Raw genomic sequence first — 27,115 nt, forward strand, 5'->3', positions numbered from 1 at the left:
AATATCTGAATCAGGGACTCCCTGAATATCTGAATCAGGGACTCCCTGAATATCTGAATCGGGGACTCCCTGAATATCTGAATCGGGGACTCCCTGAATATCTGCATCGGGGACTCCCTGAATATCTGAATCGGGGACTACCTGAATATCTGAATCGGGGACTCCCTGAATATCTGAATCGGGGACTCCCTGAATATCTGAATCGGGGACTACCTGAATATCTGAATCGGGGACTCCCTGAATATCTGAATCGGGGACTCCCTGAATATCTGAATCGGGGGCTGTCTGAGTCACCGGGCGGACAGAACCACCGAGCGTTCCCGTCCCCGGCGTGGGCCCGGTGTCGCCGCCGCTGTCGCCGCCGCTGCCGCCGCCGCAGCCGCTGTCGCCGCCGCTGTCGCTGTCGCAGCCGCTGTCGCCGCCGCCGCTGTCGCCGCCGCCGCTGTCACTGTCGCAGCCGCTGTCGCAGCCGCTGTCGCAGCCGCCGCTGTCGCTGTCGCCGCCGCTGTCGCTGTCGCCGCTGTCGCTGTCGCCGCCGCTGTCGCTGTCGCCGCCGCTGTCGCTGTCGCCGCTGTCGCTGTCGCCGCCGCTGTCGCTGTCGCCGCCGCTGTCGCCGCCGCTGTCGCCGCCGTGCCCGGGGCCGCGCCGCCGCCCCCGCCCCTGCCGCCTCGCCAGCGCCCCATGCGGCCGCGGCCGGCATCGCCCCGCCCCGCCCCGCGCAGGCCGCGCCGCCATGGCCGCGCTGCACGCCAAGGCCGGCGGGCCCCCGCAGATCCCGGACACCCGCCGGGAGCTCGCCGAGCTGGTGAAACGCAAACAGGAGCTGGCGGTGAGCGCCGGGGAGGGGCTCGGTGCGGTGCGGGTGGCGGCCGAGCGGCCGGGGGAGCGGCGGGGCCGGAGCGGCGCGGCCGGGCCTGCTCCATGCGCGGCGGTGTTCCCGGCAGGAGACGCTGGCAAACCTGGAGCGGCAGATCTACGCCTTCGAGGGCAGCTACCTGGAGGACACGCAGATGTACGGCAACATCATCCGCGGCTGGGATCGCTATCTCACCAACCAGAAGTGAGTGGCGGCGGCGCTGCCCACCTGCCCGGCCCCCCCCGCCGCCCGCCCGGCCCCGCCATCGCGCCTGTCTCTGTTTCAGGAACTCCAACAGCAAAAACGACCGGAGGAACCGCAAGTTCAAGGAGGCCGAGAGGCTCTTCAGCAAGTCCTCGGTCACCTCAGCAGCGGTGAGTGCCAGGATGAGCCCTGACCCCCGTAAGCCCTGTGCTCACCCTTCTCCTTATCCCTGTCCCCATCCCTGTCTCCATTCCCGTCCCTTTCCTTGTCCCCGTTCCTGTTTTATCCCCATCCCATCCCTGTCCCTTGGTGCCTCAGTCCTGCTGTGATCACCTGCAGAATGACTTCCCCATTTGAAATCCCGTTCCTGCCCTGGCTGCCTGCCCAAAGCATCCCCATCCCACCCCGCAGCCTCTCCCAGAGCCCCTTTCCGAGTGTCTGGGGGCGAGGCTGCCTGTCCCTGGTGTCACTGCTGTCCCCTGGCTTTGTCTCTGCCCCAGACCCCCAGTGCCACATGGGGCCACGGGCACTTCAGAGGGACGTGTCTGTGTGAGCTGGGCTCCATGCTTTGAGCATTGGGAAGTGAATCCCTGTTTGGCTTGACATCCCGTTTGGTTTCCCAGGCTGTCAGTGCGTTAGCTGGAGTCCAGGACCAGCTCATTGAGAAGCGTAAGTGCCTTTGTCACTTTTCTCTAAATTTGGGAAGAATTACACTCTCCCCACCGTTCAGCCCTGTCTCAGCCTTCCAGATCTGGGCTGGGGTCTGGCTCCCCTTCCCAATCCCTGTGTCTGCTGCCCTCGGGCTGCTCCTGGCTGTTGACTTCCCAAGTTCTTTCCAGGCTCAGAAGGCTCTGTTGTGTGTAAAAGGGATTGAAATTGGTTTGGTGCTCTGTGGAGGAAGAGGCTGGACGAGCTGAAGCACTGCATCTGTAGATGTGTCAGTCACAGGAGACCTGGGGAGGGACCACTCACCTCCAGGACACTGAAAAAACGTTTTTGTGATCAGCACCAAAGAGGATGTGGTTCCTCAGTGCTGAGGAGCAGCTCCCTCTGTCCTGCAGAGCTGTTTCCCAGGCTCTGTGATTCACCTGGTGCTGCAGGGCTCAGGTGCCTCTGCTGCTGTTCTGGGGTTGTTTCTCCCACTCAGGGCAGTGCCAGGAGCTCACCCTGGTGCTCACCTGGCTTTGTCCTGCTCTAGGGGAGCCGGGCAGTGGCACAGAGAGTGACACTTCTCCAGACTTCCACAACCAGGAGAATGAGCCCAACCAGGAGGATGCTGAAGAGCTGGATGGCTCCGTGCAGGGTGTGAAGCCCCAGAAAGCTGCTTCCTCCACTTCCTCTGGCAGCCACCACAGCAGCCACAAAAAGAGAAAGAACAAAAACAGACACAGGTCAGTGGGACCAGCAGCCTGCTCACCACACCTGGACACTTGGCTGGGGCTGGATTGAATTTATTGCCTGAGGGGAACCAGTAACACGTTGGAATAACCAACAGGCAGCTGGGGTCAGTTGTTTGGGTGGTTTTCCTGGTTTTGGAAGAGGAGGGGAAAGTGCTGAGGAAGTTAAACAAGCAGCACAGGGTGCTCACTCCAGCTGTGGCACAGCTGTGCTTCTGGGCAGCTTCTCCAGCTCTCCCATCTCTCCAGGATAAAGCTTAATCCTTCCAGCAGGTCCTGACCTCCTGAGCTTGCTGCTTGGTTTCTGCAGAGCCCAGTAGGACAGGAATGTTAGTGCTTTCTTTGAAGGAGGGTGGAAAGCAAATGGGAATGTTTTTGGGGTTTTGGACTCTCCCAGTATCTGGATTTCCACTGCAACCCCTTCCAGCTCTCACATTCCAACTGAGTCTCAGTGCTGGCATAGAGGAGTTGCTGTGTCACCTTCACCTGAGAGTGTTTGTTATTAAACTGACCTGAAATTCATGTGAAACAGATTCCTTGAACTCTTTTCTGGTTGGATTTACCTGTCCAGCTCTGCCCCTAAGGCGTAATGAGGGTGATGAGCTGGTCCCTGTGCCCTCAGCCCAGGCTCTGGCAGTGACAGTGCCTGTGATCAGGCCCTCAGGGAGGAAAACTGTGGACAGGAGACACTGCAGAGCTGTCTGGAAGGATTGCTGAAGCTGGGGCCTTAGGATCTCATAGAAGTAATGGAGCTTGTGAAACTCTTTAGTTTTAAAAGCTCTCTCAAAGCCAGTCTGTGCTGGCTCTGAGCAGACTGGCTCTGAGCTGCTGCCTCTGCCTAGGGACAGGCTCTCCTCTTTAAGGGACCTGCCACGCAATTAGAGAAAGGATTTAAAGTGGTAAAAGTTTAAAAGGGGGGCTCGGGACAGTTGGGGTGGGGACACGAGGTAGGTACAATGCTTGAAAAATGCTTAACTCCTTTTTTGCCTTCATTAAGTGTTTAGTCATTAGTGTGTCTTTAATTCTTGGGTCAGAATTTCCTTCCTACAGCAGCCTGAATTGGGCAAATATCCAAAAGGACTGGATGTCCCTTTGGTTCCCCATGAGCTGGGAATCCAAAGAAGTTCAAATCTCTTTTTTTGCCTGTAGATATTTGGAAGAAGTGCAGGAATAACACAAGAAACTACATCCGTGAACAAGTCCAGAGAAACAACCTGTAAAACTGAAGTACAGCTTAAGAAAACTGCCATTTCAAACAAATTATAAAATATTCTCCCTGGACAAACCATGGCCAACAACATGGTGGGGTGCAGGGCAGGTGCTGGAACTGACATAAATCTCTTTGCTCTGGTCCATGACCTGGACTTTAGGGACAGGAGCTGGGGGGAAGCTGCCTCCCAACAGGTTGTGTGGCTCTGGGTTCCTTCACATCCCCCCTCTGCAGCTTTGGCTGCTGCTGCCAGGCCAGGCTGCTGGACAGAGGAGCCCTGCCCTGCTCACCTGTGGCAGCTTCTGTGTTCCCAGGCTCTGTGAGACACTCAGCGAGGCAGGAACTGACTGTTTGTAATGCTTAGCAGGGCCAGATAGATAATTAAAAACCATAAAAAGATAATTAAATTTGTCTGTAATAAAAGCTCTGTTAAAATCGTGATTGCTGTTACTGACTATCCCCTAAATTTTGGCAGACAAGACCAAACAATTCTCGAGTATGTTTAGGCTAAAAACACCCCAGCAACAACCCAGTCCCTGATCGTGCAGCGAGGGCATTCCACAACCCCACAGCTGCTCCAGCCAGACCTGTGGGTCTGTCCCCTGAGGGGTCTGGCATGAAAAAGAGAAAAATAAAAAGAAACGTTGGCTTTTCTCTTGATTCAGGAGCTCTTCCTCTTGCCAGCACGACTCTGGGTTTCGCTGCCCCGTTCTGGAGAACTGGGAGGTGCTGGGAAAGGGCCCTGCCGGAGCACGGCCTCGCTGGGTTCCCCTGTGGGGCACACAGGGCCACAGGTGTGGCTCCAGAGGCTGTGCTGTCCCTCTGCTCCCTGCCACACCACAGCAAGGCCAGGGTGGATATTTTCTGTGTGCTCAGCTGTTGTCACAGCTAACAAGTGTTCAAGGGAACGCAGTGCTGTTTGCTCCTAGCAGTGCAGTCCTGGAATGGGATTCTGTGCTCAATCCTTCCCCACCGGTGCCAGCTGTGGGCACAGCTGTGTCTGGAGGTGGTGCTGTGGCACTTGTCTGAGGGGTGGGACAATCACCAAACTGCTCAGCTCTGGCCAAACCTCCCTGGGCCACCACTGCTGGGGACAGCAGTGCTGGGGGTGTGGGGGGAACAGCCCAGTGCAGGCTTGGGCACCAAGTTCTGTGTCACCTCTGCCTGAACCAGCTTCGCCTTGCCCTGGCAGCCCAGCCCCCTCCCCAGCTTCCTGACCCCTCACTTTGGTTTTCCAAGCCCTCTGGTTCCTGTCCTGCCCCTGAGCTGTGCCCTCTGCGGGTCTGGCAGCTGTCCCTCCAGCTCCTAAAATCCCCTGCGTGAAGCAAACCCACCTCTGCTAACACCTCTTGTTCCCAGAAATCCAGTGGGGAGGGGGACTCTGGATTGCCAACCCAGAGTGCTTTTTGTGTCCAGTCCTGGTTAAGATATCTGAAGAACTTGATGGTGTTTCAACACTGGCTTTATTATTTATTTCATTTTATTTTTTAGCAATCTTGCTAGGGTGGCTAATCAATTAATTGATTTAATTCATTAGTATATTAATTTCTATTGCTTTCTTCCTTTCAAATGCTGCCCCTCAGCCCGTCTGGCATGTTTGATTATGACTTTGAGTAAGTTTGACTTGAATTAGTACTTGTGCTGTGTTGTTAGTGTGTAGACACCGATGTGCCTTTTGAGACCTCGCTAACCCCTAGTTTATCTGTTTAATTGTAGGTATGTATATTAGGTTAGGCTGGGAAGTTTTTTTTAAAAACAGAAAAGCGTGATGGAGGTAACATTTTATTTAATAACTTCAGCAAATCATAAATTAACTTCACTCTTCTTTACCTTTCTGTTTCATATTTAAATAGATAAAACTTTTTAACTTTAAAACTTAGTTTAAAAACTGATTCTTTTGGCTTTGCTGCTTAAGGAGATAAGTATAGACTTGGATATTTCCTTTTGGAAAAATGTACGAAACTCAGTAATTTTGGCTCATATAATCCCTGTCATCTAACTCTGTCCAAGTAAACAACTCTCACGCTATGTCTGGCTAATTACCTGTGGCATAGTTACACTTCTGGCAGATTAAATTAACATCAAGCATGCCTAGTTCCCGTTGTTCACCTGCCTAAGTGCCCTGTGATTGACTGTGCCCCTTGATTAACTCTGTCTGGGAGTGGATGGAATCTGCTTTTTGGCAAATAATAACTTGACTCTCCTCTGCTGCTCTCATGCCCAGTAACCCTGGGAACAGCGCCCTGGCTCAGCCAGTTGGGAATGGATGGATTAACTGTAGTCTCTGTCGTAGCTGTGCCCTGTGCAGTAACTCTGGTGTTGGGTCAGGTATTGACATGGACGTTTCTCTTGTCTTTCCAACCACAGGATTGATCTCAAGTTAAACAAAAAGCCAAGAGCCGTAAGTATCCGTGCTCTGTCTGTGTTTTCATTGCTCACTGGAAGGGCTGGTTGACTCTCTAGCTTTAAAAACCCTCCTGCTGCTGCTGTCATTTGAGTTCTTATTGTCGTGGTTGAGGAGTCACAGCGTGAGATCAGCATTGTCCTCTGGCTGTGACAGCAGCTGAGCCCAGGTGGGCTGTTCTGAGCCCAGGTCACAGATAACTCCTGTGTGCTTCTCATGGAAAAAGCTGCTTTGCAACCTGTTATTTTGTCATGATCTGGAGCATCAAAAGCATCTGGTTTGAGTTCATACTCGAGGTTGGAAGGGTCCTGCTTTTCAATGTTTAGCTACAAGAAAAAGATCTGTTTTGCCTGCAGCTGGTGGTGTGTGAGATGAGAGAGGACTGAGAACCCCCAGCTCCAAGAGCAGAATCGGAGGTGGGAAGGTGTTAATGTGCATGTGCTGTCCTTTCTCTGCAGGACTACTAAAGCCATCAGTGCTGATGCTCCTGGGATTTAGGTCTGTGACTCCCCACTGAGAAGCCCTGAAGCAGGATGGCAGCTGCAGCAGGAGTGACTCACTCTAAGGGACTTGGATGGGGGGAGGAAATCCTGGACCATGTACTTTGCATCATTTTTAAATCACCTGAGTTGCAGGAAGACAAAGGTGGTGTAGTAGTTGTAGTAGTTCTGAATTCCTGACTGTTCTGTGCTTTCACCTTGGTCGGGAACTTGCTGAAAAGGCTGATACTGCTGCCCCCCTGTCACCTGCAGACCCACAGAGAGGCATTTCCTTTTCCACTGGAACTGGGGTAGGATTCAGTGTGTCCCATCCATGTTGCGAGACTTAAATTACTTTTGTTGCTGATATTTAGCTTTGCAGGTTTGAGGTTTTGTTTTTGTTTTATTTTGTTGGTTTTGTTGTGCCTTTTTTAAAGCTGAAGTGTATAGTTACAAGTTGACTTCGGGTTTCTTTGTTTAGTCCGTGTAGTGGAAGGTTCTTCATTTTGTGGAGCAGCTCTTGATTCTTACTCAAGCAGAGAAGGCGGCAGTTTAACCCTTTTCTCTTAGTTTCATTTTAAACACCATCTCCTGATATTCCTCAGTGTTGTAGGTGCAGGAAGGGCCAGAGCTCAGAGCCAACTCTTCCCTGTCGCTGACTTTGGGTGGGTCTCTTTTTAATACAAACCTCTGTCATTTGTACATAAACAATAAAAGTTCCATGTTTGTCTCTTCTCATGGTTTATTCAGTCCAGACTTTGACTCCTGGTGCGTTTTAGTGTCCACCTGCTTTATGGGGACTTGCTGGGGTTCTTCCCCTTTGGCACTGGAGCTGTTCCTTGTCCCGTGGCCCATGGGAGGTTCTCTTGGTGCTTTCTCTCCTCGGGGTAGCTGTTCCTAAGTGCTGCAGGGAGTGCCAGGCTCTGTTCTCCAGCTGTGTCTGGCTGATCCTGCTGCAAAGCAGGACTGGAATGTCCACGGTTCTGCTGGCATATTGCTTGCAGATCAGCGATGGATGAGCCAGCTGGATTGTCCCTGGAGCAGGACAGGAATCACGGCTGGGTGCTTCTCACAGCAGCCACGTCAGAATCTTGAACTGAGCTGTGGGGAAATGCTTTCTTTGTCAGTGCTGGGATGTGTTTGTGTAAACCCTGCTGCTGGAGGGAGATGTGGGACAGGGGCCATGGGACAGGGGCCATGGAACAGGGCTGTCGCTGAGTCCCCAGAGTGCGCATGGCCCGTGGCAAAGCCGAGGGTTCACGTGTTCTGCTGCACCTCTGCTCCCCTGAGGTTTGGGATCTTCCTCAGCTCTCCAGGCACCAGGAGCACGAGGGAGCAGAATTCTGCTTTGGGCTGCATCTGATCCGGGGATCAAGGCAGCTCCGTGTTTGTTGCTGGAGGGAGCTGGCTTATCCTGCAGGGAGCTGTGTCTCTGCTCGGGGGACTGGCAGCTGCTTCTCCACGGGGGGGTCGGGATAGAGCAGCTTAAAGGCCAAGCTGCAAAGCCGGCCTACTTCTGTGTTTTAACTTACACTTTAAGTACAGGGGGGTGGAAGATCTAGGGAACAGCATAAACTACAAGCTTGCTCCTCCATAGCTGGAAAAAAGAATTCTCAGCTGATGGCTTTGATTCCCTGGCCTCGGTATGAAAACAGTTCTGCTGCTGCTGCTCCAAGCAGGGATGGCTGGAGCACCTGGATTTCAGAGGCTGAAGTCTCTGCTGCACCTCTGACCTCGAGGAAAGCTGCCAGACTTTTTTGGGTGGAACATTCTGGAGAAGCAGCAAAGGGCTGGTGTAGCTGCAGCCTGTGTGCCGGCAGGTTGTGTGGCAGGGTCAGCTCTGCATTCCCTGTGACACTTTGGGGTGCTGCAGGGACAATGGGGAAGTGCAGCCATTCCTGCCTCTGGCTGTGTTTGTCACCGAAGGAGGGGACAGCCTGTTCTGTAGCCTGAGGGGGGCACATTGATGGGGCAGAAAGAGAAATGGCACACACTTGATTCAGTCAAAGGATCAGCTGCTCCTTACGGGGTCCTGACTCCAGCGGTTGTGCCTAAAACTTCAATTTGACTTCTGAACGCTTCTGATTTACTTACTAAAGAACCTGAGTGACTAAAGACCCCCAGGATGGCCAGTGCCTGGCCACAGGGGTCAGAGGGCGCTGCACAGGCTTTACCTGAATGCTAATTAAAGCTAAAAATAGTGGTTAGAAATACTTCCCGAGTCCTTTGCTTGTGAAAGATGAATCCTGAGCAAAGGAAAGCATAAAAGAGCAGCCACTGTCCTTATGGACCCCAAAGGTGGAGCGTTAGGGAAACGCTAATCCCTGCACAGCCTGTCACCAAGAGGATTAGGCAGGAGTTCATCTGGTCGCCGAGGGGCAGGAGGGGCCGCGCCCGGTGCACGGCTGGGTAAGGGGGCGGCGGGGAGGGGGCGGCGGGGGTCTGCGGGTCCGGTCCCCTCTCGCTGGCTCACGGCGAGCCGGGACAGACCCTGACCCTCGGCACGGCAGCTCCAGAGCGGGGGCGAGGGCAGCCCCGGCGCGCTCAGCGGCGTGTCCCGCTCCGCAGGTGCCATGGGCCGGCAGCGCGCCCCGGCCGAGCCCTGCTGGCGGCGGCTGCTGCGCGCCGGGTGCCGCCGGCTCCTGTCGCTCTGCGGGACGGCGCTGCGGGGGCTGCGGGGGCTCTGGAGCCTGGCGTGGGTCGGTACCGCACAGCCCTTCCCCAGCGACCTCCCCGCACCTCTGCCGGCTCCAAACGCGGGGCGCTGCTGGGTGCAATCGCTGCACCGCTGCTGAGGGGGCTGGCGGTTGTTGCAGTGGGGTTAGAGGCAGGGTGCAGTCGCTGCACCGCTGCTGAGGGGGCTGGCGGTTGTTGCAGTGGGGTTGGAGGCAGGGTGCAGTCGCTGCACCGCTGCTGAGGGGGCTGGCGGTTGTTGCAGTGGGGTTGGAGGCAGGGTGCAGTCGCTGCACCGCTGCTGAGGGGGCTGGCGGTTGTTGCAGTGGGGTTGGAGGCAGGGTGCAATCGCTGCACCGCTGCTGCGGGGGCTGGCGGTTGTTGCAGTGGGGTTGGAGGCAGGGTGCAATCGCTGCACCGCTGCTGAGGGGGGCTGGCGGTTGTTGCAGTGGGGTTGGAGGCAGGGTGCAGTCGCTGCACCGCTGCTGAAGGGGACTGGCGGTTGTTGCAGCTGGAAGTAGGGGAGCACCTCACCGCAACACTCGGTGCAGGAGCGGGACCCTCGTGCTGGGGCTGCTTGGCTCCAGGTGCCCACCGAGAGCCCTGGGGACGCAGGGACCCCGCTCCAGGCTCTGCACTGCACAGGGCAGGTGTGAGCCCTCCTCGCCCCCAGGTGCTGCTGATGTGCTACAAGAGCTGCTGGGACGGCGCCTTCCAGGTCACCGAGGAGGTAACTCCCCCGCTGGGAGACACCGAGCACTGGGCAAGCCCCGGGACAGCTGAGCCCGGTGACACGGCCTGCTGGGTGGCACCAGGGGGGCTCCCCACACAGGGCTGGTGCCAGGGGCCGTTGGGCTCGGCTGCCCATGGACCTGCGAGCCCCCACTGTCCGTGTTGGCTTCCAGCTCGGCACAGCCCTGCAGCTTAGACTAGAGGGGAGCGAGGAGGAGGAGGAGGATGTGCACTCAGATTCTGCATGGGAGCCTGGACAGACAGGTGGGTCCGTGGCCCGGGGGTGTCCCTGGGGCTGGCCGGTGCCATGGCGGTTGGCAGGAGCTGAGCTGTGGTGCCAGGGCAGTGGCGCAGCGAGGCCGTGCTGGGGAGGCTGGAGGCGCTGGAGGCCGATGTCCGCTTCCTCTGCACCGAGCTGGGGGCTGAGAAGCTCCTGTGGAGCAGCCGGTTCCTGGAGCTGCTGCGGGAACAGCAAAGCCTGCGCCAACGGGTGAGTGCCCAGGGGGTGCCAGCCCCCAGAGCCCCCTCGGATACTCCAGACCATCACATTCTGTCCCAGCTGCAGGAGCTGCCGTGGCGGTGGAACAGTGGTGACAGCCCCGAGCTGCTAGGGGAAGCAGAGGACCAAAGTGCCAGTGGGAGTGAGGGAGAGAGCCCAGAAGGTAGGGGCTGGGAATTGTAGAGGGGCACAAGGAGCCATTGGCTGGGGAGGGGGGACCTGCCTCCATAGCTGGGGACAGGGCAATGTGCTGACCTCTGCTAATGGGCAGTGTGGGTAATCCACCAGCTCCCACCTGGGCACTGGATGGCACTGGGTGGCCCGGGGAGGTAGGTGCTGGGAAAGGCTCTCAGTTCTGTTCCCATCAGGAGCTTAGCTGGGTGCTCCCACTGGTGTTGTCCCCTCTCTCTCCTTTGCTCTTTTCCAGGACGCCAGTGGATGGAGGCACCTCAGCAACCACGTGGCTCCATCCAGCCTGACAGGCAGAAAATGTAAGTGAAGGTGTGAGCAGGGCCTCAGCAAACCAGGCAGGATCCACACATTCCTCCCTGCCCAGGCCCTGCAGGATGCGGGCCAGGCTGGTGCAGTCCCAGCCGTATCCTGCATGTGCCTCCATCTCTTGGTGCTGGCTGGGCCTGGCCCCATCCAGCAGAGCTGCAGCCATTCCCCAGGAGCAGGACCCAGCTGGAGGCAGGTCAGGACAAGCCACTGGCCCTGGGTCTGCCCCAGGACACATCACAGTTCTCCCTGCCCAGGGCTGACCCCGGGCTGACTGCCTAGTGAAGGCCACTGAGGAGCATCCTCCTGCTCTGCTGCTTGTTGGGAGTTCCAGGAACAAGGGTCTGGTCAGCCCCAGCTTCAGTCACCGTGCACTGGGTGAGGGATTGCAAAACTCACCCACTGACTTCCTGATCGGCCAGATCCATCCTCTGCAGCTGTTCCTGCACATGTCACAACCCTGGGCCTGAGACAGTGGTCAAGGGCAACCGGCTCTCCAGGCATGGCTGAGGGCCCCTCGCTGGCCAGAACAGCCAGGCCTGGGAGCCTGCAGGGCTGAGGGGCTGCCTGGTGCCCGGGCCTGGCCCAGCACGGTGGGGCTGCAGCCTGCCCTGCTCCCACTGTTCAATACAAGCAGCCTCTCCATCGCTTGTGTCTGTCTGGTCTTTCCCCAGCAGAGCTGGGACAGCTGCACCAGTGCCCTGCAGGCTCTTTGGGGAGGGGGACAGGATGAGCTCTGGCTGAAGCAGAGCAGGGACCAGCAGGGACCCGCAGCAGGGGCTGGGGCCGGGCTCCAGCAGCTGCAGGAGTGGCAGGGATCTGTCCTCCCAACGTGCCCGTGCAGCTCCCACATGCAGGAAACTGATGCAACACCAATAGCGGTGGCCTGACTCACCCTGCAGCCACCCGGCCACGGGACAGCACTGTGCTGCTCAGAAATACCAAAGGAAACATGTCCTGCAAACGAGCTGGCACTGCCATGGGGGCCCCAAGCTGCCCCCCACTCCTGCAGGGCTCACAGCACCCTCCATGCTGGGACCACGGGAGCAGCAGACAGTGATGTGACCAGGTCCTGCTCCTGCTGTAGCCACCATTCACCTCTCCGTGGCAATCCTTGGGCTGGAAATCCCCAGCCAGCCCACGGGGGCCAGGGTGCAGGAGGAGGAGGGTGGCAGCCAGCAGCATTAGCTACAGCCACCAGCTCTGGAGCAGCCCGTCCCCACTGCAAGGCAGGAGCCACCACACAGGCCACGGAAACTTTTCCCCAGCCACCACGCCAGCCAAAGCCTCCTGACCTATTGCTTAACCTGAGGCTGCATTTACTCCAACACACTTGTGCAACACTGCTCCCCAGTCCTGGCCAGGGCCCTCGGTGGCTTTGGCAGGAAGGCTGAGCAGGCTGCTGCTGCCCCAGTCAGGGCTTTGGCTTCCAGGGGCAGCCCCTGGCCTTGGGGGGCCCTGGGGTATTCAGGGCCCTTAGGAAAGCATGTGAGAGCTGAAAAGCATGTGGCTGGAGGGCAAGTGCTGACAGCACCTGCACTGGTAGCACCACCCCAGCCCAGCCCAGCTTCCCCCCACTGCCCTGGGGCAGCACCCAGCTCCTCCCCAGCACATTTCCCTCCTCTTGCATGCAACACTGACTGCAGTTACTGCTTCTTGCAGTCCTGTCTCACAGGGAGGCTGTGCTGCAGCAGCAGTTTGGGGTACAGGGTGCACAGCTGCTGCCATGCTCAGTATATCCACTCCTCTCTATGGGGAGAGCACCAGCCCAGCAGCCTCAGCACTGGGTGGATGCTGAATCTGCTCCCATCACTGCACACACCCCATCCCCTTTCCCATTCCTGCCTCTGAAAATGCTTTAAAATATTGGGACTGAGCTAGCCACATCCTGGAAACCCCCAATGGGAGGAACCAGCTGAGTTCAAATGGAAGTTCAGGGAGCAAGGGCAGCAGAGGGATGAGCAAGTCCTGGAGAGCAGACTGGTCTGCTTGGAGCAACCAGCCTCTCCTGAAGCTCAGCACAAGGCTTCAGCGGCACACAGCTGACAGGATGAGGGCTGGGAAGCCCCTGAGCACAGGAAACCTTCAACAGGCCCATGTGTGACCTCCTTCCCTCCAACAGCCCAGAGAGCTGACACAGATCTGACCCAGTTTGGCTCACCCAGGAACACAAAGCAAACACCCAGCAGCCAGAGCAGGCTCTACTCCCAAGCCCCAGGAAGTGCTAAGCCAGAGGATGGACTCCAAAACCCCCATCTTAACAGCCTCAGCAGGGTTGCCAAAGTGTCCAAGGCAGGCAGCCCCACCACTCCTGGCACTGAAGAACATGTAGGGGAAAAAATGTGCAGCAGCAACAGTTCCAATCAGCATTCCCGTTTCCCAAATCTCTGGCACCACAGTGAGCTTGGGAAATGGGGACACAGAACTTTGTGTGAATGAAGGAGAAAGCTCAGAGCACAGCAGTGGGATTGTGGCTGGGCTTGCTGGCTGCCCCAGCAGCACACACAAGCAGTTTGGGGGAGTACCTTCAATGAGATCTGTGCTCGGGCCTGACCCTCCCACACTACTCCGTGTGCCCCCAGGACTGGCACTGCAATAGAAACATCACAACCCAAGTCAGCTCCAGCTCTTCCTCTCCTGGCTGTGATAATGAACCTCTGCACTGATTCCTTTAATTGTCTCTCAGTGCAGCTTTGAGATGCAAAAACAAACATTTACCCCTTTACACATCCTGTAAAACTAGAATTACCCATTGTCTTTTACAGGATCCTGCAGCATTTTTCAATTACAGATCCCATTAAGGACAGCAGCAAACTCCTCACCTGGTTAAAGGTGTGCTCAGATCCCTGACACACCTCTCCATCCCCCCCACCCCACACACACAGAGCCACATGAGCTCTGTCACTGCAGTGACAGCCTCAGAGGCTTCCTCTCCCACAGTCAATAAAGACTTCAGACTGAGAGTTGCAGGTTTGTTTTGAAAGGCAGCTGGGCTCTGGGAGCACCTGCCTCCCAGGTTTCTGATTAACTAGAGAGTCACTGCCCTGTGGTAAATGAAGAGCACAAGTTTCAACACAGAGCATAAAGTTATTTAACCAGTGAGATAAGAACATGCTGTGCTGCAGTGGAGCAGGTGGGAGGGGGAAGATCCTTACACCACAAGGTGAGCACTGATATTCCTGCTGCACTTCCAGTCCATAACAAATCTTCAGAGCAAAACCTGGATATGTTACCATTCACATATATTCCACACTCAACATCTGACACAGATGTACTGTAAACTGGATAAAATATGTATTTATTTCCAGGCTGTACTGTGGAATTGCCCCTTAAAGCCAAACACAGTCCATGATTATTCCAAAATTGCCAGGAGTGTGGCAATTCTGCTGCTTTAAAAGGCAATAAATGCTGCTTTAGCACCCGAGACACCCACACTGGTGCTGAGTGAGAGGCAGTGCTGCTGCTCATTCCACCTGCCCTGCCAGTGCCTGCCCTGGGCAGGAAAGCCAAATCAACAGCAGACACTGCACATGCCCTTATCTGTCACAGCACATGGATGTTTTGGTCTCACTGCATCGATTAACAGCCTGTCAATAACCAGCCCTCAGACTGCACACAGAGATCAAAGCCTGTCAGAGGAACCCCAGGGAGGAAGGATAATTTCTCTCACTTTTCCCTTGGAAAGCCAACCAAAATGTTGAATGTTCCTCCACAAAGCCACCAGAGACTAAATACGTAAACTCAGCGGTTTTTATTTCTATAACAGTTCTTTGCCAGGGATGTCACATGGCTATTCAGTACATGACTATACTGCATAGTGATACAGAAAGTTCAGCAAGTGTCAGCTGGGGAGTACAAAATGTTAATCTCATTGCAAGAGAGGCAGCAGATACCAGTATTCCACCAGAAACCCAAACCCACCTTGCCAAGTAACATATGGCTGAGGTGACAACAGCATTGATTAAAACTGCAAGCAGCAAGGTGCTGAACAGTAACATTAAAAACCATTTTCTTCTGTAATTTACAAATATGCAAAGTATCGGGTTACTTAAAATTAAGAAGCATTTTGCTTACTAACATGAAACATTACTAATTTGTAATGTATCATTATTAACCAGGTATACAGGTTCCTGTGTCCCTGTGGTCTCATGGCACATGGTGCCAGTCTGGGCAGGTCATTCCTTGGACAGCAGAGGGAAGAGCAGGAACAGACAACACTGCTCCCAGGAGGGTTTCAGGACCAGCTGCCTTCCACTCTCCCCTTCCTAATTTGCCACTCAATAACCTTGGTTTAACCACAGAAGGGCGTATTGTATTTAGAAAACAATAACACACACAGATACAATGTGTATCAACAAATCAACTGCTTCTGGCCTGCAAGTGCCAGGAACATTTCTGCATCCCTTGCACTGCAAAATTCCAGGACCAGAACCAATTACTACAGCAAATGGTTTTGCATATTTAAAATCTCTTACAGTACCTACAATAGAAAACATCTTACTGAGTAAGAGGAAATGAAACAGGAACAGTCTTGCCAAATACGTCTTACTCTACGATTCTCGATGCTGCCCTAGTTGGGCATAGCCAAAGGGGAAAGGGGAATATTGGTGAGGAAGAAGAGGAAGCAACAGCTTTATAACACAAAATACTCAAGACTCCTCGGGAAGACCCCTGGCAGCAGTCCAGATGTGACTGCAGCTGTTCTATTGCTGTTTGAAGGCAAAAGGCACCTAATAAATCCTTGTCAGTGCTGTAGAGAGCCAGCCTGGGACAAGGACAGTTCCAGAGCAGCACTCACAGCATGCTCAGCTCACCCACCTGCTCTGACACGGCAAATGTCAGCACATACCCAACACACAACCCACACACAGCTCTGGAGCAGTGTCTGGCTGCTCCTCCTGAGCAAGGACCGTGCTCCTGGGAGCTGAGAGCTCACTAAGCACTTGTGGTGCATGGGGCACAATTAGGAAGATCAGCTGAGGTGGGAAGAGTGTGGAAAACATTGAAGAAGTGCACCAGTAAAACCAGTCAGATAAATCCAGCTTCAGATTACATTAATAACCCAACATTTGCCACAGATCTGAATGGTGGGATTCAGTAAAGAGGTGTAGTCAGGACCTAACAACAGCATTGATAAGGCATTTGGGTCCTCAGAAACTAGCCTTAAGAAATTGCAAAGGCAGCACCCACTTCTCTCGCATCCAGTTATGGACAACTGCAGTTCAGGGTGTGCCAGACTCCCATGAACCCCAAAGGAACAGTCCTGCTCTAGAGCTGCAGCCTCCCTTCCTGCTTAGCCCCTGGGGAAGGTGGGACGCTGGGGGGGTTCTCACCTCTCCCACAGGCACGTGGTCATAGCTGGAGCAGAATTTGCTGTGAGCACACCACAGCTGGCACACAGCCTCCAGCAGGAGCCCAGTACTTCCAAAGGAATAAGAAGGAGCACTCAGAAGGCATCTGTGGCTGCTGCAGAGGCAAACCCAGCCCCTCAACTCTCCCCATACCTGCCTGCCCTTGGCATCTGCCTCACACATCTGGATTCTGGGCCTTGTAGGTGAGGATCTCTGCTGCCAGCCTCTGGGGGTCCAGCAGCCGGGGGAAGCGGCTCATCACGGCATCCACCAGGTGTGGGTGGAAGATGTTGCACAGCTTGACGTGCACGCTGGCCCGCTCCTCAGCAAACTGCTCCTCAGCAGCCCAGGGCCCCGAGTCCCCGTAGGCCGGCCCCGGGGCCCTGTGCACACCGGGGGATCTCACCGGCAGCAGCGGGTACGGCTCAGACCAGAACTCCCGCGAGTGCGGCAGGGCAGCACTGAACTCACCGGGCAGGCTGTACTGCCCCGCAGCACCTGCGTGCACAGCTACCCCATAGCCTGAGAAAGAGTGGGGTGCTCCTGAGCGAGACAGCTCAGGGCTGTACTGCAAGAAGCTAGCACCAGAGGAGGAAGATTTATGGGAGCCGTGGTTGTAAGAGACCAGACCGTTCTGCTCTAAGCTGGGGGAATGTGGGTAGACAGGTCTCTGCCTACCACAGGTGCAGATGGGCACCTGCTCCACATGGGAATGGTCACAGTGACTGGTACACCTGTGAGGCCACATGTCAGACAGCTGGTTCTCCAGAGACCCGATGCCTGAGTCGAGATGCTCCTGAGAGATGTAAGACAGAGAGTCCATGGGAGGCTGCTGGTACCTGTCAGGGGAGACGCTGCCTGACACACAGCCTTTGGCCTGAAGCACAATGTCACTCGGCTTGGCTTTGTGGGCCAAGCTCTTCCTCTCTGCAGAGACCTTCTGTAAAGAGCTTTTGTCACTCTCTGTGGGCACAGAGCACAAGAGCTCTGCCTGGGAACCCCGCTTCCCCTTCTTCTCCTCCTTGGCACTGGTACTTCTGGTTGGAGACAGCCTGGCGTTGGCACGGAGTTCATCAGCTAACGAGCGCTGGGGCTGGTTGATCCTTTCAGGATGGTAGAACTTACACTTAATTCCATAAGTGCATTTTTTCCCTGTAAGGAAAGCCAGAGCATGAGATGACCAGCTGGATTTGACTACATTATGAGTGACACTTGCACAGACACCTTGTTCTTCACATTAAGAAGGCAGGTCTTACCATAAGGGCACTGCTGTTTCTTGTGTTCTGGAACTACAGGTTTCTTTCTGAGGAAGTTATCCAGGCTGGGGCCATGACGCCCTAAAGGATCATCTGGAGGCATAAACCTAAAGAAAAACAAATCTCAGAAGCAGTTCACTTTTTTGAGTTGAGGCTGGGTTTCTTCTCAAAGCCTCCTATTTCATTGAAGATCAAAAGCTATCTGAGCCCTACAAAGCTCTCCCATTTCCTGCAGAGATAATCCTCCTGCCACCCAGTCCACACCGGTACAAAATGCTTCCCTTCAGGCACAGAAGAGGTTCAATGCTTGGTTGTCAACCAGAATTAGCACCCGCTGCTAACAATTGTCCTGTGAGGAAATTGCACCCTGAAGCTCTCCTTGGAGCTCCTAGCTCCAAATTAGGAGCAGCTACTGAGATGCCACCAACTTCTTCTGGCTTTGTATCCTACAGCTTTTCATTATTTTTTCGCTAGAATTTTGCTTTTCTCATGCATCACTTGCTCTTGCTTCATTAGTACAAGCCAGTGTGTTCACACAGATCCTTCTTAAAAGCCCAGGAAGATGTGACCACAATGCCATGGAGTGGCTACCTCTAACAGAGGCTATACAGAGTTAGAATAAAGTGGGTATTTATTAAAGGCCTTCAACAGGTACACTTTGGGCAGTGCACAAGCCTCGCACAGTCTACACCCAAGATGGACCATGATTATGAGCTTTTCAGACAGATCTAAGTTTGGTCTATTTGCACATCAGGGGTTAATTGTCCAATTACACCTTCAGGTAATGAAGTCATATTCCCCAGTTTACTCCCCTCCCCCCAGTTCAATTTTGTTTGTACTTTTCAGGGCCTGAGGCAGAGGATGTCCTTGATTCTCAGGCCCAGAAGGATTGTATTGTCTGACACAACGTGAAGAGAGCTTACTAACACTATATGGAGTTTAGAGTTATGCACCAATGCTGTACAAGACCTGAAAAAAACAAAAGCTAAAAGCCAAAAAGGCATGAACCAAAAGCTAAAAGCCAAAAAGGTACGAACCAAAAGCTAAAAGCCAAAAAGGCATGAACCATACTTGTCATTAACGAAGGAGTACATCAGCAGGCGCTCCTCAATGAATTTCTTCCACTCGGGCCGCTCGTTCTGCAGGTCGCGGTAGGTGTCGTTGGACACGACGATGCCGTTGGACTCGTGGGCCAGCTTCACGATGAAGCGGTCATCGTAGCACACCACGCGCTTGCCGCCCACCCGCCGCGACGGCGTGAACACCAGGATCTTTTTCTTCTCCAGGTCACGCAGGATGTACTGGTCTAGGGCAAACACAGCCGTGAGCACACCTGCACAGCCCTTCACGCAGCTGAAGTAGCATTATAAATAAATAAGATCGTTCATTCTGTCTCTCCGCAACCCAGACTGTATTCAACCCTGCTCGTCGCTGTTCTGAGTTAGTCAAATCTCAGCTCTCTGCAAGTTCACAGCAAGCTCCCCTCAATTTGAATAATTCTGGCTAAACATGCTTCAGTTAAATAGAAAGCGTGTCCCTGCAAGAGGAAAAAGTTCAAGAAATAAAAGACAAGAAGTTAAGAAGTAGAGCAGTATTACATTCCTTGTTTTCTGAATTATTCCAACTGACTCAGGCAAAAGCTGGCTTAAGGCTGAAGTTAATGACTAATACTCCCTGGTCAGTTCAGCTCAATGCAGCTCCTACTACTCAGACTTTCCACTCTGAAGTTAATTACTGACTTAGCCAGAACTCTGCAAGCTCAGTAATTGACAGAGCAGTCAGCCTGAAAAGCTACTTTTGGTTTGCACATTTTCATACCTGTTATGAGTACATCTGGTCGGGGCTGCTCCTTCCTCCATGATGGCACAAAGACTGTAATATCCTTGTGTCCCCTGTCCCAAAACCACTGGACAGCCAGAAGAATACCTCGGCAGGAGAACACTTCTTTATTCCCATGGCTGCAAAGGAGAAAATTAAGATTTTAATCCCTTCATGATTCAGTACACATTAGTCAGGCAATGCACAGAGCAAAGGGAGCTGGCAACTAGGACAAGCTTCAGTGAAGTGTTGAGGAGCACAGGGAGCAAACACAGATGCTTGTCTTGTGTAACAACACCCTCACTCAGACCTGCCCAGTGTCCCCGTTCATTTCAGCACCTCAGGATACCAGTAAACACCCAAATACTCACTGGAAGGGAGATAGCAGCTGGAACTGTTGCAGCTGCTCTGAAACAGTTCAGCTCTGCACTTCTGATGGTTATTTTTAGCCCAGAGCACAATGTGATCCAAAACCCCTTTGTGCTACTCTGACAGCTAATGCCAGTGGCTATTTCCTGCCAGGGTGCACTGTACCCTCAACTGGGTGTTTGCTTGCAAACTTGTTCTGATCACTTCGGGAAAACAAGGTATTTTATATGCACTCCCATCTCAAGGAAAGATGATTCATTCAATGATGGCTCAAAACCTCATCTACAAATGCACTATTTGCAGAAAATGGCATCATCTCCTGTCATCGGCGCTGGATGAGAGAACAACTCATGGCAGTTGGAGAACAAAGTTTGACAACCTTGTCAGAAGCCACATACTGATGCAAAAAGCTTCCTAATTATTCATTAGGTCATATCAATAAGTTTCCAGAACTTCTAGGAGGAAACTACCCCTCCTGTTTTACAAGCACTACTATTTACAGTGCAATCAGCTCTTCTACTGGTAGTGGTTTTGGCAAGCTTTCAAGACTTCTATTCCAGCCTGATATGTCACTGTGGGGATCCAACTGCCCGTGTTCTGTGACAGCATTCTGGGAACATGCACTACACCAAAAGGAGAACTGCTCTCAGAATTCAGGAAGGTTTTCCTCACCTGGTCACTACCTGCCCCAAATCTTACTCCTTCCTTCTGCACCTGAATGGCATTTCAGCCCCCACGACCCCTCGCCAGCCCCTCAGCAGAGCCATTCCTGCAGTGGCACTGTTGCAGCACCACTACAGAGAAGTTTCAGTTCCCCTCCCAGCCTCGCCCCTTCTTTGAAACTACAAAGGAAGTTGAAGTGCTGCACAAAAGTACTTATTCTAGAAGAACTAAACACTTGGCAACAGAACTAACACCTAAAGAGACACCTAACATACCTCCAATAAGAATCCTAAGTTACAGAAGGCTGAAAATCACCATCAGAAGATGCTCTAAAGGTTTTCTCCAATATCAGAGGGATTTAGCTATAAATAGCCAGGAACAGGTTACTATAATTTTTTGGAGATAAATATGAAAAATAAATCCTTTTTGGTGGATGTTTTGTTAGTCTTTTTTTGGGTTGTTGGTTGTTATTTTTTGAGTCTCTGCAACCAACCTCAAACCTCCAGAAGGCAGCTAATTGGGCTGATCTGATTTGGCAGCAGCCAAGGAAAAATTCCCTTAGAAGGAAGTAAAAGCTAATTTCCACTGCGATTTGCATAAGTTTGTCAAGAGCTGTTGAGGGAGGCCGCTGTACATACTGCAAATGAATCAGCAGGGAACATCACACCATCAATACAGGAAGTTTCAGAATGGAATTCCCCTTCTAGAGAACTGCTTTAAAAAGCCAGACTGCTTCTCATGTCAGACCCTGGGCTCTGGCCTGCCCTGACTCACAGCTGCTGCGATTTCCCCTCTGCATTTTGGGGTAACTTTCACCAGTAAGAGGCTCCTCATTAACAAACACAGCCAATCCTGCTGTTAAAGCCTAAGCACTTAGCCAAGGTAAACTTTGCTGCCAGAGTCACTTATCAGCCCAGGTTCACAACAGGCCATTTTCCATAGTGTTCCCAGAGCTGTGGAGAGGGTAGGAACTGGAACAGGCTCTCTTCAGGGGTGCCAGGCATGGCTTTCACTCCCCAGCCCTGTTCCACTGCCATCACCATTCCTCATCTACCCTGGGGCTCGCCTGTGCCCCATCTTTCTCAGTTCTGTTCTCGGAACTGTCAGCCAGGGCTTGGCAAAAACCACACCTGCAAACAAACCTCCACACAGCACTTTCACCTCGGACAAACCTACTGCAACCGACGCGACAACTCCACCCGCACCCAGGGTTATTTTTTATAAAATCTGCATACACAAACATAAATAAAGGAGGCAGCTTCTGAGCTACAATAGAAAAAAGCTTTCAGAACCTGGTGTGTTAAATTTCAAGAGTCCAGAACCTCTGCTATGCAGAGGTGGGGACCACATACTGCTGGGTTTGGGGTGAGGGCAAGTAATCCTCACCAAAGTGGGAGCAAAAGCCAGGGTGAAAACTGGGGATATTACACCAATAAATATCCAGCCCTGAGAGTCTGGATGCTTCATGGATCCTGGGGGCTCTGATCACAGTGGCCAACAGGACCTGCTCCAACAACACTGGGACATGTGAAATGTTGAGGATGAGCCACAGCCCTGCCTTGGTGACACCTCTGATATCTCATCATTCTCTACCTTGCACAGAAATTCACCAAAATACAGGAGGCACAATTCAGAGACAAGTCTCCAATGGAGCCCCATATTACAAAGCCTTCTCTAATTAACCCTGTCATTATTTATTGAGCAACTTCCTGCTACGGAAACTTACACAAAGCCACTAGTTGAGAGGACAACGTCTCTTCAGTTATCCCCTCAGCGCTAGAGCACAGGAGGAAGTGTCTGTTTCAAAGCGAGCACTGCTGCCCTCACCATTGCCCCGTCACTGGCGGCTCCGGGCGGGCAGAGCAGTGGCAAGGCAAGCCCGCACGGGCAACCGTGATGCGCATCCTCGTGTGTCGGAGAGGCACCTTGGAAAATATTACCAGCCCCCTTCCAAGCACCCAGAAGCGGCTGCTTTGAGCGGGGCACTCACAGCTTTCCGTCTCGGAGCCCTGCGCGCCTGGCAGAGCTCACAGCCAGAGCTCACACGCCGACAGCCCCGCGCCCACCCCGGACGCACCTCATGGCCACGTTGCTGCCATCGATGACGATGGGCTTCAGGTTGTCGCTCTCCGTCTCCTCGGGGCCGGGCGCCGGGGACTTGTTGCCGGCGCCGCCCCGAGGGACCAGCGGGGCCTCGCCGGGCTCCGGTGGGGCCTCGGGGCCGTCCCGCTCGGCCGGGCCGTGCTTCACCAGCTCCCCCAGCACCGTGTTGGTGTCGGCGCCCAGGCCCAGCTTCTGCAGCACGGCTCGGATCTCCTCCGAGGAGTAGCCGAGCTTGCGGAAAAAATCCACCTTCAGCTGCAGCTCAGGGCAGTCCCCGAGCCCCTCGGGGCTCTCGCTGCCGCTCATCCCCGCTGCGGGCCGGGCCGCGGCCGGCAGCGCCTCACGCCAGCCCGGGGCGACGCTGCCCGCGCTCATGGCTCCCGGCGGGGGACTCGCGGCCTCCGCTCGCCGCCGGGACCTGTGGGGCGACAGCGGCCTTAGCAGCGGCGTTAGCAGCGGCCCCGCACAGCCCGGCCTCCGCCCCGCTCCCGGCCGAACCCCGGCCCCGAGCCGCCCGCACTCACCGGGCCGCCGCCACCGCCGGGCTGCCGCTGCCTCTCCATGGGGCCGCAGTAAGGCGGGCGGCGGCCGAGCTATTTATACCGGAGAGCCGCGCAGGGCGGAAGGCAGAGCGAGGGGTGGAGCGCAGGCTGTGCCCGGCCCGGCCCGCCCCGGCCGGCCCTCGGTGCTCCTGTGCTCCTGTCTCCGCGAGGGCCGCGCTCCGGGACACGTGTGCCTTGCACCGCCTGGATCCCGGCGATGCAGGTGGCCGTGATTCAGCCCGTGGTGGCTTATCAACCCGGCGTGCGGAGGAGATATGCGCTGGCAGGAAACATCTGTCACCCAGCAGTGCCTGTCCCTTGCCAAGCGCTAAGCCGCACCTGTGTGGGACTGCAAGGGTTAAAGTCTACGTTGTGAAACGTGCAAAAACCTCACATTTCTGACTTCTGATTAATCACGCCTAAACAATTTAATGAAGGTAGTTGCAAATTTGCTTCCCCGAGGCCATGTACCCAACTCAGAAGCGAGGAACTCTCCCAGTTACAGGAATGCATTTGCATTCATCTTCCTTGTGGTTACCCTGAAACAATCATTTTTCCTTGTCTCTGGCCGTGTCTGAAACCGCACTGTGTGCTCAACAGTAACACACACACAGCGAGATTCAGATCAGAGATAATCCTTACTCAGTTCTTAAGTAGGTGCTTTCCCAACACTTCTTTCCCTTGGAATCTACTCCAGTCAGCATGAATTTAGCATTGTTTGTGTGCTTTTGCTTCTAGGCTAAAGTCTATTGCACCAGAAAGTATGGCCACAGATGTATTTCCCGTAGGACATGCCCCAAGGAAGAGGCACAAAGCTGAATCTCCTGATTTATGCAAAGCAGTGGCAGCAGCCGCATGGCTCTAATTTGGTTAAAGAGAAGCCAGGAGAGAGAGAGGCTGTTGGCTTCTCCACCCAAAAAGTGGGAGTTGCATGCTGGTCACACCTCAGAGCTCATCAGGGGTTATCTTAACTATTTTTTTTCTTTTTCACATTTGCAAATTGCTCTGAACAGGACTTTTTTTTTTTTTTTTTTTTTTTTTTTTTTCCCTGCAAGGGCTATGGTGGAGGCCACAGCTTCTGAAGCTATGAAGACTCACAGAACTTTGCTGGGATAGTGGATGCACTGAGGCTCTTCACTTCCAGGCAAGAGACTCTGCTTCTTCTGGGCAGTGCCGTGCCCACAGCAGGGCAGCTGCATCTTGCCCTTTCTGCAGTGGGACAGGCTGTCAAGCTGACACTGCTGAGCCTCTGTCCCTCTGTGACACATCCGTGGCCACAGAGAAGAGGTGGAAGTCCCCATCATAGCACAAGAGAGCACTGGGCTGTTCCAAGGAGGAACCTGTGAGACCGAGGGGAAGACAGGCGCTGGAAAGGCCAGATGCTCTCAGGATGGTCATTAAGAGCAGCCAGTAGCATCTCATCCTGCTGAGCTGGGAATTCTGGCATGCCAAAAAGGAACTAAAGCATCCAGGGACCCCAAAGTGCTCTATGACAGCAGGAGCTGGATGGGCTCAGTCCCTCCCTGTCCTCTACCTCTAGCCCATTCTCTGCTGACTCAGTGTAAGCTTTCCTCCAGCCTGGTTCCTTGTTCACGAACAAGGCCTCAAAATCTTGATGTCACATTTTTCTAGGGATTACCACCCCCATGTCCTAGGTTTTAAAGGAAGAGCTCATCCTCTGGCAGAGCCTTTCATCTCCCCCTCATGCATTTAACACAGCCAAAATAGTTGATATTCAAGGCTCCCATTATCTGCTGGTGGGGAAGAAGCTGGCCTTGTGCCAGTTCCTTGGGAGGTGATGCCAGCTCTTTGCAACTCCTGCTAACCAGCCACAACCAGGAGCCCTGTCAGCAAAGTGGCCCTGGACCTGGCTGCTTCCCTATGGAAGTTCAAGGCAGCTAACTCACTTCTAAAAAAAGGGCCAATTAAATCTCATTTATAAAAGCCAATGTGGGACCATTATGTTAATTAAAGACAACTTAAATGGCCTTATTTAGCAGCATTTGGGGGTAAATTAAACTGAATTAAGGCCACTTTAATTCTGAATGAGAATTTTATGCAGAATTTTAATGTTCTACTTTAGACTAAGTTAATTCAATTTAATTTTCTTAAGATTCCTGTATAGACAAACCTTGAGCAATGAGGTACCTGCTAAGGCACCTGCTCCAAGCTGAGCTCATTCCTCAGGTTCTCGAGGAGCTGACAGGGCTGGGACTGGCTGCCTTGAGATCTGTGTGTTTCCAACAGCTTTGGTGTCCTCAAAGCCTTGCTCATCTCTGGAGTGACCTGATGGCTCATCTCACTGCACTCACACGTGCTTCTGGTGATGAACTGAATTCTCCCATCACCTGCAGTTCAAGGACTCAAGAGGCTCACAGAGCTGCCTCTGGATTTTCTTTTACATCGAGCAGTATAATTTATTACAGAGGACCCAGCACATTCCGGAATTAAAGGGAAAACAAATGGTGATTTACGCCCTTTCCTTGGAAGAGGGTCATCATGCCTCATGAGGAAAGCTGAGCAGTAATGCTGGAAGCAGAGCTGAGCAACATCCCTTTATGGTTGTTTTTACAGTGCAGGCACTCAGGTTCATGGAGATGCTACTTGAGAGATCTGCTGCTCTGACTGGCCTTGATGAAGAAGTGTCTGATGGCAGAACCATCACTGCTGGAGTGAAAGCCTGCCAGCTGAGCAAAGCCCAGTCTGGACACATGCCCAGTGGCATGAGGCACTGAGGGAACATTACTCCCACTCGTATGTTGGGCAAGAGCTTGTGGCCTTCAGACCCCGGTGCTGTGTGCTGTAGTGATTCCAGAGGAGAAACAAAGCTCAGCTCTTCTCAGAAAAAAGGAAAAATGTAGGAAGGGAGGACTAGAGGAGAAGCTTATCAAGAATGTGCAGAACTCACGTTTGGAGCCTGTATACCTGCAGTCCTTGTCACACTGCTTGTGGTCCTCCCAGTGCTGCCTTCACCCACGAGTATGGGATTCCTATGCTGCAGACAAGTAGATGGATTTTTCTCTGAAACATTCTATTTTGAACTTATTCCATGGGCTTTAAGGAGATCCTCATAAGCACTCTGCAGAGTAACTACTCCCTGAGTAGCCTGAGGGCTCCTTGCAGAGCAGGCATATTTCTAAGCTCTGGAAGAGAGTGCAAGCTCTCCAGGGACCATACCAAGGAAATTTATTTGGCTGTCACCATGTGCCTGACTAGACACGGCCTTAGGTACTCCTCTGAGTAAGCAGCCTTGATCTCTACCTTTGGTCTTAGTGATTGATGGCATTAAGTTATAGGATGAGCCTATCTCCTCAATGACAGATGGATTGGGCACACCCTGACAATCTTTTGCTCTTGCACTTTTGTCAAGGAGAAGCGCTGTCCTTCGAGCGCCTTTTGGGCTATAAATCTGTCATTGTTGAGGGCTGAAGTGACAGAGGCAGCAGAAGCCTCACCATCACCTGGGCTTTCAGCTGAAAACAGTTCCTCAACAGCCCTGTGCCAAAGCCAGGGGGAAACAGTCCCACTGTCCCTGCCCAGGCTGCATCAGAGATTCGATATCTGGTGATACCTTCCCTTTGTGATCACCTTATCCCAGCATCGTGTCCAGCAGCAGTACCCAGAGCATCCACACTCCAGCAGCACCCTCTCCGTTCAGAGGCAGCACTCCTGGCTTGCCAGGCAACCTCGGCTTTCCAGCAGCTAGATCAAGAGCAGAGAGAAGCAACAAATTCAAGTAACAAATAACTGGGGAAAACCGAGCAGTTGCGCAAGTGGCTGTGACAGCAGCAGTTACTGGTTTGCTCAGCTCTTCACAGCTGCAGCCTCTCTGCCAGAAAATGTCAGTGGTCCCCTTATCCAGAAATATCCCTGCCGGCTCAGCCCTGGTTTAGTTTGGATGCAGTATCTGCAGCTCTGGATTTGCTGTACTCTGACATGCCTGGGAGCATTTGCTACTTCAGAACTAAAAGAATAATAAAAGTTGAACAAACACTTCATGGTATTAACATAAGATGTTTAAATAGACAGTCACAGAATATTTTATCTCACCCAGACCGATG

The 27,115-nt window shown here is 53.4% G+C and overlaps 3 protein-coding genes across 8 annotated transcripts in view; 1 reads left to right on the forward strand and 2 right to left on the reverse strand.

The window, feature by feature from the left end:
• CDCA8 (cell division cycle associated 8) overlaps positions 1-27,115 on the reverse strand; it is a 438,802-nt gene that overhangs the window by 128,960 nt on the left and 282,727 nt on the right. The window lies entirely within an intron of this gene.
• MEAF6 (MYST/Esa1 associated factor 6) lies at positions 691-7,304 on the forward strand. 6 transcript variants are annotated; one of them, XR_010993674.1, is made up of 9 exons: positions 691-829; positions 945-1,060; positions 1,143-1,230; positions 1,684-1,729; positions 2,259-2,451; positions 5,251-5,280; positions 5,384-5,441; positions 6,035-6,068; positions 6,530-7,304. XR_010993674.1 is itself a non-coding variant. In XM_068172590.1 (8 exons), the coding sequence occupies exons 1-8, from the start codon at positions 734-736 to the stop codon at positions 6,536-6,538; spliced, it is 612 nt and encodes a 203-aa protein (XP_068028691.1). In that variant the 5' UTR covers positions 691-733; the 3' UTR covers positions 6,539-7,304. The 6 variants fall into 6 exon arrangements, 4 of the variants coding, with proteins under 4 accessions (XP_068028691.1, XP_068028692.1, XP_068028693.1 ...); XR_010993675.1 differs by lacking the exon at positions 5,251-5,280; XM_068172590.1 differs by lacking the exon at positions 5,384-5,441.
• ZC3H12A (zinc finger CCCH-type containing 12A) lies at positions 14,020-23,165 on the reverse strand. Its single transcript, XM_068172589.1, has 6 exons — positions 23,037-23,165; positions 22,487-22,930; positions 19,378-19,517; positions 18,631-18,865; positions 17,560-17,666; positions 14,020-17,455 (listed from the first exon to the last, which is right to left on the reverse strand). The coding sequence occupies exons 2-6, from the start codon at positions 22,885-22,887 to the stop codon at positions 16,479-16,481; spliced, it is 1,860 nt and encodes a 619-aa protein (XP_068028690.1). The 5' UTR covers positions 22,888-22,930; positions 23,037-23,165; the 3' UTR covers positions 14,020-16,478.

Source organism: Anomalospiza imberbis, chromosome 25, assembly GCF_031753505.1.
Source record: "Anomalospiza imberbis isolate Cuckoo-Finch-1a 21T00152 chromosome 25, ASM3175350v1, whole genome shotgun sequence".
NCBI classification, from domain to species: Eukaryota; Metazoa; Chordata; class Aves; order Passeriformes; family Viduidae; genus Anomalospiza; species Anomalospiza imberbis.